We start from the raw sequence: 12658 nt of genomic DNA, 5'->3' as shown, positions 1-12658 counted from the left end.
TATTTTGTTTTGTTTTGTTTTGTTGGCCTTTCACTTATTTTATAATCTATCTAGGCTCAGAAATCTATGGTTTTGCCTTACTTTACCTAGAATATTAGGAATTATTTTTACCATATCTTTTAACTTTCATTATAAATATCATTACTTTAGTGCACAATATCCCACACATGCCTTCCAAATTTGGTACAGTTCCATTGTATATATGTGCTTTTATCTCCCTGTACTATACCATCCATTCATAAATGTACAACAATTTGCAACCATCAGTTTAACTGTGATTATTGTTTATATAATGTAGCAGAAGGAGACATAATAGACTTGTGACTTAACTTACTTGCCACTGTAATGCTTAGCACCAGACTTAGCAAAGAACAAAAGAGCCAAAATAAGTATGCTTCTTAAAAAAAAAAAAAAAAAAGGCCAGGTATCCTTATGCAGTCCTGGTTGGCCTCAGACCTAGAGAGATCTACCTACCTCTCCAGCGCTGAGATGAATGATGTTAGCCACCATGCCAAGCCCACGTATTTTATTTTTACTGGGATAAATTATTTTAGAAAGGGTATCTTTAAAATGTATTATTTGGCAATTTTATATACTTATACAATGTATTTTCATCCTATCTATCCCCAATACTTCCTCTTACTTTATCTTAGAACATGCTGCAAACACATTTTATTGTAGCAGTTGACTCTGCAATACAAGTTCTATTTTAGTATCCACATGATGTCTCAAATAGTAAGTGTTAATAACTTAACACAAACCTGTTAGGTATTATTTATAGCTGAGATTTATTTAAAGTATTTATGATATGTTATAGAAGTTAAAATGTAGGCAGTTTTACAGTTTACTGTTTTTGTTTATGAGAACAGTTTGAACATATGCAAATAGCTGATTTAGAAATTGTATAGAATTTGGATCTGGTTAAGTTCAGCGTGTGATTTTTTTTTTATTTTCAAGTTTTTTTAGTATAGTATATAAAATTAAGAAAAAAGAAATGTTAGTCAGGTATGGAAGTAAACATCTGCAATCAAGACATGTGGGAAGGGGAGGCATATGAGACTCATTGCTAGCTAGAGGCCAGTCACACAGTGAGTTGTTTTGTTATGTTCCCCACAATTAATTCAGAGTCAGGTGCATAGTATTGTTTTAAGTATTTGTTGGATGAAGGTTTTTAGCATACCTAGTAATAGAAACTTTTCTCTCATCAACAGTGAGTTTGTGTTTGAGGTTGCGTGATTGATTTCTTTTTTCTTTTTGTTTTTGTTTGTTTTATTGAGACAGAGTCTCACACTATAGCCCAGTCTGGCCTAGAACTCACCATGTACTTTGCAGCAGCCTCAAAGTTGCAGTGGTCCCCCTGCCTTAGTTTCCCAAGTGTTGGACTTACAATTCTGAGCCACAATACTTAGCACTATTGAGAACTTTAAATAAAATGTGAATTACTTGTAATTACTTTAAGTAATTACTTTAAGAATAAGATGCAGTAGATAATTTTCTATTTAATTACAGATGAAATTAAATATGAAATTGTTTTCATATTTGTAAGCATACTACTAAGCATAATCAAATCATTAATAGTGTGTAATATTAGCCAGGCAGTGGTGGCACACACCTTTAACCCCAATACTTGGGAGGCAGAGACAGGCAGCTCTCTGTGAGTTCTAGGAGAGCTAGGACTGTTACACAGAGAAACCTTGTCTTGAAACAAAAAAAAAGTGTGTAATATTATATTGCTAGCTACTTTTCTCATCGCCATAAAAACATCTGGCATACTGGATGTGGCAACACACACTTTTAATCCCTGCACTGAGTAGACAGAGACAGGGGCTGTCCTGTAAGTCTGCGGCCAGTGTGAACCATTAGTGAATTCCAGGCCATCCTTGGACACATAGCAATACCTTGACCACCACCATCCCTTTACCCTCCCTCCCCAAAAATAAAAACCTAAAACTATTGGTAAAATTAAGTAATAGTTCAGATGTTTCGAAGACTGGAGTGCGAGCCCATTGGTTGGGATCCTGGCTTAACCTCTTTACAACAAAGAAATGTATTAAAGGTTTTAGGTTGGGTTATATAGTTCTGAAATTTTCTAATAGGGTGGGTGAGGTAGTAGCTCAGAGGGCAGAGAGGCTAATTGCCAAGACTGACAATTGTAGTTTAATCCTTGGAAGCCATGCATTAGGAAAGAACTGACTCCTGCACGTTATGTGCTAACTTTCACATGTATGCCAGTGCCCTTCTCCCATGAACAAATGAGAAGTAATTCTTAAAAATGAAAATATTTTCTGATATTTAGTTTTTATCTCTAACCAAAAAAAAGAATATTGAGGAAATTTAACTATGTATGGGATCTAGTTAATTGTAATTTTCTGGTCTTTAAATTAAGTTTTAAAAAAAATCTTTGAAGTAGATGTTTTAACCATCTTGTTCTCAGAATACACTATGTAGCAAAGACATGTAGGTCATACAATGACAAATTTTTTCTACTAGGATATAAAACTCATAGCAATGTCTAAAACTTATAAAAATAACATACAATCTCATTTTTCTTATTACTCCCACCAGATTTAATAAAGTAATTAGAAGTAGTGGGGATTTTGGTAAAGTAAGTTTTGTGTGAGACTTACCTCAAATTTGTTATAAGCTGAGGATGATCTTGAACATCTCCAGGGCTCGGGATTGAAGAGCTTTGTGCATCCTGGGTAAACTAGAGAAAAACAAAACAAGACTTTCTTTGTTGATGCATAACTTACAGAAAAGCACATACATGAGAATTCAATAAATTCTCACAACAGACACTTGGAGGTCAAGAAATGGAGTATTATGGGTTTCCTTAAAAAGAAACATGATGACCAGGTGTTGTGAGAGTCTTTAATCTCAGCACTTGGGAGACAAAGGCAGGGCATTCTCTTTCACATATCAAGACTACAACCAAGATGATATAGAGAAATTTGTTTTGTGTTGTGGCCATTTTTGTCATGTATGTGTCTTTAAGAGAATGAGATCCTAATTTCAACCTTTGGGCAAGCTAATTCACCCTTCTTAGAAATATGCTTCTCTCTAAAATGGAAGATGGAACTGATTATTTACCATAGCTTTGTTTTTATAAAAATGTGAAAAGAGATTATTATGATATTAAAGTGATATGAAGGTGGTAGAGTCAAAATTGGACTTAATGATTTCTTTTCAACAGTTTAATTGAAATTAAAAAAAATAAATGGCAAATCATTCTAATTTTTTTCCTTTCTCCATTTTCCAGGTTATATTTCACACTATGTGCTGACTGTATCTACAGAAGATATTTAAAAAAAGATAAACTTTTTTCCAAGATTTTGATTCCAGTGGAATCTTTGCTTTAGATTGTGTGTGTGTGTGTATGTGTGTATGTGTGTGTATTAGTGAATTGTAACTCCAGAAGCAATGCCTGTACAAGCTCCACAATGGACGGATTTCCTTTCCTGCCCAATTTGCACTCAGACTTTCGACGAAACAATTCGAAAGCCCATCAGTTTGGGCTGTGGCCATACTGTCTGCAAAATGTGCCTGAATAAACTCCACCGTAAGGCTTGCCCATTTGACCAGACCACTATCAATACAGACATTGAGCTCCTTCCTGTGAACTCAGCATTACTGCAACTAGTGGGTGCTCAGGTAAGATAGTAACTTAGTACTGATTATTGTCTTTAATTGACTATTTTTAATTATATGTGTCTATGTTTGGATATGTTTACTTAATTATGTAGATACAGATGTTGCATACAGAAATATTTATAGATATGTATATACATTGATTATTTGTGTATTTCCTTGCCCTATTAGCCAAAAATTTTTTCTTTTCTTAGGTTTTTTGAGACAATATTTTTTTGTGTAGGTCTGGAGCCTGTCCTGGAACTCATTCTGTAGACCAGGCTGTTCTCGAATTTTGAGAGATCCACCTACCTTTGTCTCCCAAGTGCTGAGATTAAAGGAATGCACCATCACTGCCTGGCCGCCAAGATAATCGTAAGGGCACCACAGTTCCAATAGCATTGCACATATTTCATGTTTAGATATTGGTTTCTAAACAACTCTTCAATAAAAGGAACCAGAACTCTTGGGAGAAATGGTCAGTTCTAGGGCTAGGACAGCATGTACTCAAACAATCCTGGAGTATTTTGTGCAAGTATTCAAACAAAGTGATAGGACCATGTCAAGGGCAAACCAGAGCTAGTTGAAAGAGCTCCCAGTGTCAAAAGCTGGAAGGGTTTGAGCAAAATAAATAGTCATATACTGAATTGTAACAGAGTATAAAAAGAATCAAAGACTCTATGCAGATAAAATTGAAATAGAAAGATAATACAAAGATATAGCTTTGTTTAGGTGTTCATAATTTTACTTTTCTTCCACCTGTGATTTAATTTCATTTAGGGAATTTAAGGTTATTGTCTCAAACCTGATTTTTATTATTTCTTCTTCTTTTTAAACCTTATTTTCAAAGACTTATTTACTACTTATTTATCTATCTGTCTATTTATTTATTCATTTTTGGTTTTTCAAGACAGGTTTCTCTGTGTAGCTTTAGGTCCTGCCCTGGAACTGTCTCTGTAGACCAGACTGGCCTCGAATTTACAGAGATCTGTCTGCCTCTGCTTGCCAAGTGCTGGGATTAAAGGTGTGCACCACCACCACCCGGCTCAAAGGCTTGTTTTATAAAGCTCATTTTCACTGGGCCAAAGTTGTGGTGCATGCCTTTATTCCTAACACTGGAGGGACAGGTGGGTGAATCTCTAGATCAGTTTCAGGACAGCAGGATAAATAAATAAATAATAAAACAAGTATTTTATTGTAATTTATGTAGCTGTGTGTGTGCATATGTTCAGGTACCCTCGGAAGCCAGAAGAGGGTATTAGACCCCCTAATGTTGAAGTTATAGGTGTTTGTGAGCCACCTAATGTGGGTGCTGGGAATTGAATTTGTGTCCTGGAAGAGCAACAACTATTCTTGGATGCTAAGCCACCTCTCTAGCCCTTTAAAAAGTTACCATATATACCCTATTGGGAAGTGGATTGTCCATGTAACCATCATTTTGCTATAACTTACAGTAGCTCTTATCTAAGTGATAAGGGCTGCATAGGCCTTCCTTAACTATTTATGTAGAATATTCATGTAAGTACTTGTGATGTTTGAGAAAGAGGAGGAAACAGGAAACAGAAAGAGCTTTCTCCCAACTGCATTATACACAAGATTCAAGTCATGATAAAGACACATATACAATCCCTCTAAGTACAACCATACCAATAGCATTTTAAAGTAAAAAATTTTAATTAGATATTTTTGAAAAGAAAAAAAAAAACATTCAGAGACTCTTTTCAAGTTTTCTGTAAATGTAAAATTATCCCCAAATAATTTTAAAAGCTTAGTGAGGCCAGAATTCATTTTGCTTTTTAGCTAACTACAGTTTGATTGGTCCTCTGAAAATCTGGTTTTTTATCTATGTGATATTATGGTAAGTGATCTTGTGTTTTTGGTTTTGTTTTTTTTAAGTGTGTTTTTTAAATTTTATTTAATTATTTATTTATTTTTTACTTTTATCTGCATTTATTTCATGTTGAATTTATTCCCGTGCCAGAAGTTTTTGTTTCTTCAATTTCTTCTGGGATATCTTTTTCTTCTGTGCAACCTCCTCTTCTGGCTTTGGAACAATCTATTCCTTTTCAGTGAGGATCATCTCAATGTGGCAGGGAGAGCTCATGTATGGGTTAATTCGGCCATGAGCTCTGTAAATTCTTCGGCGCATCTTAGGGGCTTTGTTCACCTGGATGTGCTCAATGACCAGAGAGTCTACATCTAAACCCTTCAGTTCAGCATTGCTCTCTGCATTTTTTAGCATGTGCAACAAAAATTCCGCACTCTTTTTTGGCCAACGACCCTGTGTCCAGCCCCACTGTTTGGCCTGGGCGCACCTACCGACTCCACCATTGTACCGTCGGAATGGCACACACTGCTTCTTCAAAGTGACATCTTTCAGATACTTGGTGGCTTTTCGGATATGCATACCCTTGATGGCCTGGGCCGTTTCACGGGTGTTCTTAAAGTGAGCCCGAAGGTTAGATCCTCTCTATTTGCATGATTTTGTAGGGTTTTCCGGGTCAAGAGAGTAGCGAACCATCTTCACGGGTCACCTCTGGCCGCTTACAGGAAGAGCAAGTGTGTTTTTAAAAACAAACAAACAAACTTATCTTTTCATTTTACAAACCAATCCCAGTTCCTACTCTTTCCTCCTCCCATTCCCTTCACCTACTCCCCCTTTCCAGCCCCTATCAACTCCTCAGAGAGGGTAAGGCTCATTTCTTTGGGGGAAGTTCCAAGGCCGTCCCTACTATATCAAGGCTGAGCAAGGTATCCATCCAAAGAGAATAGGTTCCCAAAAAGCCAGTATAAGCAGTGTGGATAAATCCTGGTGCCACTGCCAATGACCCTACGGTCTGTCCCAGCCATACAACTGTCAACCACAGTCAGAGGATCTAGTTTGGTACTATGTTGTTCTTTCCCTGTCCAGCTAGAGTTGGTAAGCTCCCTTTAGCTTAGGTAAACTGTTTCAGTGGATATACCCATCATGGTCTTGACCTCTTTGCTGATATTTTCACTCCTCCCACTCTTCAACTGAACTTTTGGAGCTCAACCCAGTGTGGGTCTAAGTAACCTAGAAAGGGGAAATAGACATGATTGCCTGACAAAATTGGGAGCATGGGGGTAGGGGGAATAGGGAAGGTAAAAGAGGAAGATGAGGGAAGAAGGGGAATAGGAAAGAGAACTTGCGGGAATGGGATAGTCATGGTGGAGGAAGGACAGAGATGAGAGCAAGGAAAGAGATATTTTGATTGAGGGAGCCATTTGGGAGCTAAAACCTGGCACTAGAGAAATTCCCAGAAATCCACAAGGATTACCCCAGTTAAGACCTTTAGCAAGTAGAGCAGAGGGTGCCCAAACTGGCCTTGCCCTGGTAGTCAGAGTGATGAATATCTTAAATATCACCATAGAATCTTCATCAGCAACTGATGGAAACAGACAATGTTTTTTTTTATTACACCCTTTTTAATTGTATTTTTTGTTCATTGCTGTTTTTTGTATCTGAAGATCAGATGATGTGGGATTCCCCTCCATCCTGTGACTATCTTTTATTATCATTGGTTAATAAAGAAACTGCTTCGGCCTGTGGCAAGGCAGAATATAGCTAGGCAGAAAAACTAAACTGAAACTGAATGCAGGGAGAAAGAAGGCAGAGTCAGGGAGATACCATGTTGCCACCCAAGAAACAAGAGGTAACAAACCATGACCCTCGTGGTAAAATAAAAAATAGCAGAAATTGATTAATTTAAGATATAAATAAGACTTAATTAATAAGAAGCTTGAGCTAATAGGCTAAAGAGTATGTAATTAATATTAAGCCTCAGTGGTTATTTCATAAACAGCTGTAGGATCCAATGAGTGGGACCAGGTGAGTGAAGAGAAACCAGTTCAGGGAGACCAGCAGAATAGAGAATATTTGTAGCTACAGTCACAAACAAAGGATTGGCTTCCTACTTCCACCATGTGGGTCCAAAATTGAGCTCAGGTCTTCAGGTTCAGTGGCAAGCACCTTCATCCTTTGAGCCATCTTGATGTTCCTTGTCATATTACATCTTTGAACTTTATTACAGTTCTGAAAATATATGTATAATCTCTGGCTTTTTCAGTTGTTCATTTAAGTAGCACATGTGTTCATTGCTGATTAAAGAGTGGTTTTGATGGATAACTTAAGTCATATACAAATATTTTTAAATTTATTTTTATTTTATTTGCATTGGTGTTTTGCCTGCATGTATCTCTGTGTGAGGGTGTCATATCTTAGAGATAGAGATAGTTGTTAGCTGCAAGGTGGGTGCTGGGAATGGAACCCTAGATCCTCTGGAAGAGTCAGTGCTCTTAACCACTGAGCCATCTCTCCAGCCTCCGTCATATACAAATATTAATGTTGGAGGAACCTAGCAAATGCTGTCTTAGCCAGGTGAACTAGATTAATGTGAACAGATATAAATCATATTGATAGTAGATCTTTGGCATGATGTGATGAAAGTGGGATTTTTTTCCTCTATGGACCTAATACCAAAAATATCTAACTCCAACCTCTTTATGAGAAAAACAATATCCTGTCAAAAGTCAGTATATATATAACATGCATACCAGAGATACATACAACTGAAAATCATCAAAACATAGGCGGTACTGGAAAATAGTCAAAACTTCTGGAATCTTATAAAAAGTAATATATTAGGTATCCTGGATGAGATTTTGGAACATAGGAAGGCTGTTAGGTGAAAGTGAGGCATTCTGAGTAAAATCAGGATTTTTAGCTGTAAGGATGATGAGTCTTAACTTTGGCTTATTAATATCAGTAATCCTACCAACACAACATTATAGTAAGGACAAGGTGTGGTATGATAAGAATTCTCTGAACTGTCTTTGCCATTTTCTTGTAAATTTAAAATGCTTTTATAAAATCTCTTTTTTTTAAACCAGAAAAAAAATGTTTAATCTTACTAATAATTAGGAAAATGCAGGTTTAGATAGTTGCTTTTTTTTTTTTTTAAACCTCCTCTGCTTGCCACAAACAGTGTCTGACTAGTGGTTGTCACAGACTTGGAAATGCAGACTTTTGTGTGTTGCTAGGGAGAGTGTTTTCTGGGAAGCTCTGGAAAATAAAACTGACGTGCATACAGCCCTGTAGCTGTAGCAGTTGCACTTCCAGGTATTTAACACATGCTTACAAGGGGGACTGGTAGAGGGATGTCACCATGTCTATAAAAGCAACATATTAGAAATAGCCTAAACATCACAATGATTCACTGTGTAGTCTGTACTGCAGAAATACTACACATTTACAGAAGTTTCCTAAATCCCCACAAATATATAAAATTATTTTTTTAAAAAAACAGAATCTTGTATATCTCAAGCTGTCTCAGATTCACATGAGCATAAGTGTTTATGAAGTATAATATGATTCCCATATCAGCCTGGTTTACATACAGATTGAGTTTCAGGACAGCCAAGGATGACCTTAAACTCCTGATCCTCTTGCCCTTTTCCCTCCTGAGTGCTGGAATTACAGGCACATGCCATCACCTGGTTTATGAGATGCTAAGGATTGACTACAGGACTTTTATGCATGTGAGGAAAGCACTACCAGTTGAGCCACATCCCAGGCCTCAGATCAATTTTAAAAGCCACTGACAGTTTGGGAGACAGAGGCCGGCTAATCTCTGTGAGTTTGATTGAGGTCTCATAGTGAGTTCCAGGGCAGCCAGAACTATATAGTTGAGAGTCTGTCTCAAAAACAAAACAAACAAACAGACCAAAAGATCCAGTGATAAAGTTTAGCATACTAGTAAGTTCTGTAAATTAGCATACACATGATTAGATATTCAAGGATATATTACTATGCATATCAAATACAGGGAATGAGAAGAGTCAAGGGGAACTCACAACATCACCTCAAGAAGGCATTTACATAGGCAAAAAAAGACATCCTTCCCACCAAAAAAACCATTGAGTTTTAAAATCTAAATCTTTTGTACCAAAATATTTTAAATAAGTTTATGCCAATCTTCGTGTTTTCATCAGAACAAAGGGCATTGTAGTTGAGTAGAAAATTTCCTAGGCCTCAGAGTTATGACTCCAAATACTAAACCTTGAATTAACTTTATATCTGTGTGATACATTTGGCCCTGAAAACACAAATTTTTCTTAAAAAATTTGAATGACAGTTTGAGGCATAAGCCACTCCTGCACTGCTTGCAGTTGGCTGTTCTACTTTGTTGAAGCTCCCTCTAGTGACACAAAAGTATATCTACTCCTTAAATTACTAAATTCCTTTCTCCTACTTAGTATCATACACAACAATATCTGAGCTTCATAAAAAACAAAGGCTTGCAGCAGTTAATCAGATTTTACAGATTAGGGACTGTAGAGATAGTTCAGTAGTTAATTGTTCCCAGCTCCCGCATCAGGCAGCTCTTCTGGCGTGAGTACTCAAATACAGACAGGTACACATAAGGAGAAACAAAGTTTAAATCTTTAAAAAAATTAACTTGTTTGTTTTGGTGTGTGATACTTATTTGCAAGTTTTTTATAATAAAGCTTTAATAAATGTTTAAATTATATACAGTTTAATCCTTTTACTTAGCTTTGGTATTGTTTACAATGTCAAGTGTTTTCAGCTTTGGTTTTGCCACCTGTATGTCTCAGCTTAAGCATTTTGTGTTCTATTTCATCGCTGATTCTGACCTCTTCATCCTGTATATTATCTGTAAAATCATGTCGGGATGTCAGAGAATTAAATACATAAACATTTAGCAAGTCTCAAAACGTTTCATATATATATATATATATATACATACTTTAGTATAATTAATGTTTATTATTATTATTAAAGCAAGGCTGGAGAGATCTGGCTTGATAGTTAAGAGAACTTGCTGCTCTGGCAGAGGACCCAGGTTCAGCTCTAAGTCCCTACAAAAGTCACTCATAACCATCGCTGTTCCTTCTGTACCTGCATCTGGCCTCTTTGGACACCAGACATGTTCATGGTGTACTTACATGCATGCAGGCAAAACATTCATACAGATAAAATAAATGAATAAATATATTAATCTAATTCATGTGTATTTTGAACTTTATTTTTAACTTTTGAGATAGGATCTGTGTAGCCTTGGCTGCCCTGGAATTTGCTATATAGACTATGCTGGTCTTGAACCCAAAGATCTGCCTTCCTCTGCCTTCTGAGTGTTTTGGGATTAAATCCATACACCACCACACTGACTGAAAGAGATTTTTAAATACTTTTGCCACAAGGTATCTGAAATGATAATAATCATCTTTTTTCTTCTTCTTCTTCCTCCTCCTTCTTTTTTGTTTTAAGTGGTTTTTCAAAAGAAACAAGGTTTCTCTGTATAGCCTTGACTGTCCTGAACTCGATCTGTATGTAAACCAGGCTCATAAGGGAATCATATTACACTTCATAAACGTTTATGCTCAACACTAAGACATTTAATTGAGTTAAAAATCATATGTTGAGGCACTACTTTGTACCCAATGCCATGACTCTTTAAGAAAACTAAATAGGGTATATTGAGACACACTTGTAGTCTAAGCACTAAGAGGCTGAAGCTCAAGACTAACCTGGGTTGTTTAAACCCCACCTCAAAAACAAACAAAAAAGGTGGGTAATAAGTAGGTGTTAAGTATAAAAGGGTTTGTAAGCAGATTATTTTATCTATTGGAGACCACATAAATACAATGAGATATAATTAAATAATGAAATAATAATTAAAAATAAGTGAAGTATTGAGGACTGAGGAAGTAGCTTAACTGGTAAAGCACTTTCCTTGCAAGCATGGAATCTTGAATTTACTTCCAAGAATCAAGATGGAAGAAGTGGGTATGGAGGCTAGAGAGATGACCCAGTGATTAAATCACTGACTAGTCTTTTAGAGGACCTAGGTTTGATTCCCAGCACCCATATGGCAGCTTACAACCCAACTAATGTAATATGTGGGGTACATAGACATATTTGCAGGCAAAATACATATACACATTAAGTAAACATTACAAAAAGAAGCGAGTATGGTAGCACATCCTTATAATCTCAGGGCTGGAAATTTATTTAGAAGTCAGGCTAGCCTACTTTAAAAGTTCTAGGCCAGTGAGAAACCCTGTCTCTAGGTAATTGAGAAACAACCACTGAGGTTTTCCTCTTTTCTCTGTATGTATTCATCAAAAGAAGAAAGTCAATGGGCTGGAGAGATGGCTCAGTGGTTAAGAGCACCGGCTGCTCTTCCAGAGTCCAGAGTTTAATTCCTAGCAACCACATGGTGGCTCACAACCATCTGTAATGAGATCTGGCGCCCTCCACTGGCATATGGGCATACATGGAGGCAGAATGTTGTATACATAATAAATAGTCAACCAGGTTGATTAATCCCAGTACTTCAAAGGCAGACTACCAGCATGGTCTGCATAACAAGTTCAAGATCAACCAGGGCTGCGATTGAGGCCTTGTCCCGGGGTGGGGATGAGAGTAGGGGCAAAAGAGTTTCCTTTGTGAGTGAGGAAAATTTTCAGTTAGTGGTACTGGCTGTTAATACTACAAATCATTGAATTGTGTGTGTTAAGCCTATTAATGATAGTATTTGAATTCTCTTTTAGTAAGGCTGCTATAGAAAAATAATAGATGGTGTATGTACAAGAAAATTTTTGAAAAGCAATTTACAAATTTAGTAGTTTTAATGTTGCAAGCATCAGGACTATCAACAGGTAAATTGTACTCAATAAAACATTTAATAAATTAATGAAATATTCAAAACTTTTCTTTTGGCCTCCAGATCCCTGAGCAACAGCCCATTACTTTGTGTAGTGGGGTTGAAGATACAAAGCATTATGAGGAAGCCAAGAAATGTGTAGAAGAATTAGCCTTGTACCTGAAACCACTCAGCAGTGCTAGAGGTAAATGCAATTATAAAACCCATGCCAAACAAACAGTAGTTTGTTTTTTGAGACAGGGTTTCAATGTATATCCCTGGTTGGCCTGGAATCTTCTATGTCGATCAGGCTGGCCACATTGATGGAGATCCACCTGCCTCTA

At 36.7% G+C, this 12658-nt stretch overlaps 1 protein-coding gene across 2 annotated transcripts in view; it reads left to right on the top strand.

The window, feature by feature from the left end:
- Positions 1-12658, top strand: part of Rc3h1 (ring finger and CCCH-type domains 1) — an 83718-nt gene that overhangs the window by 21162 nt on the left and 49898 nt on the right. For both annotated transcript variants that reach the window (XM_048421519.3, XM_048421518.3), the window contains exons 2-3: positions 3260-3651; positions 12399-12519. In XM_048421519.3, coding sequence (XP_048277476.1) covers positions 3421-3651; positions 12399-12519 — 352 coding nt within the window. In that variant the 5' untranslated portion in view covers positions 3260-3420. The remainder of the gene's footprint in view (positions 1-3259; positions 3652-12398; positions 12520-12658) is intronic.

The sequence above is a fragment of the Myodes glareolus genome, chromosome 5, assembly GCF_982192425.1.
Source record: "Myodes glareolus chromosome 5, mMyoGla1.1, whole genome shotgun sequence".
Taxonomy (NCBI): Eukaryota; Metazoa; Chordata; class Mammalia; order Rodentia; family Cricetidae; genus Myodes; species Myodes glareolus.
The sequence above is the reverse complement of the archived record's forward strand: the minus strand, read 5'-3'. Positions and strand labels throughout refer to the sequence as shown.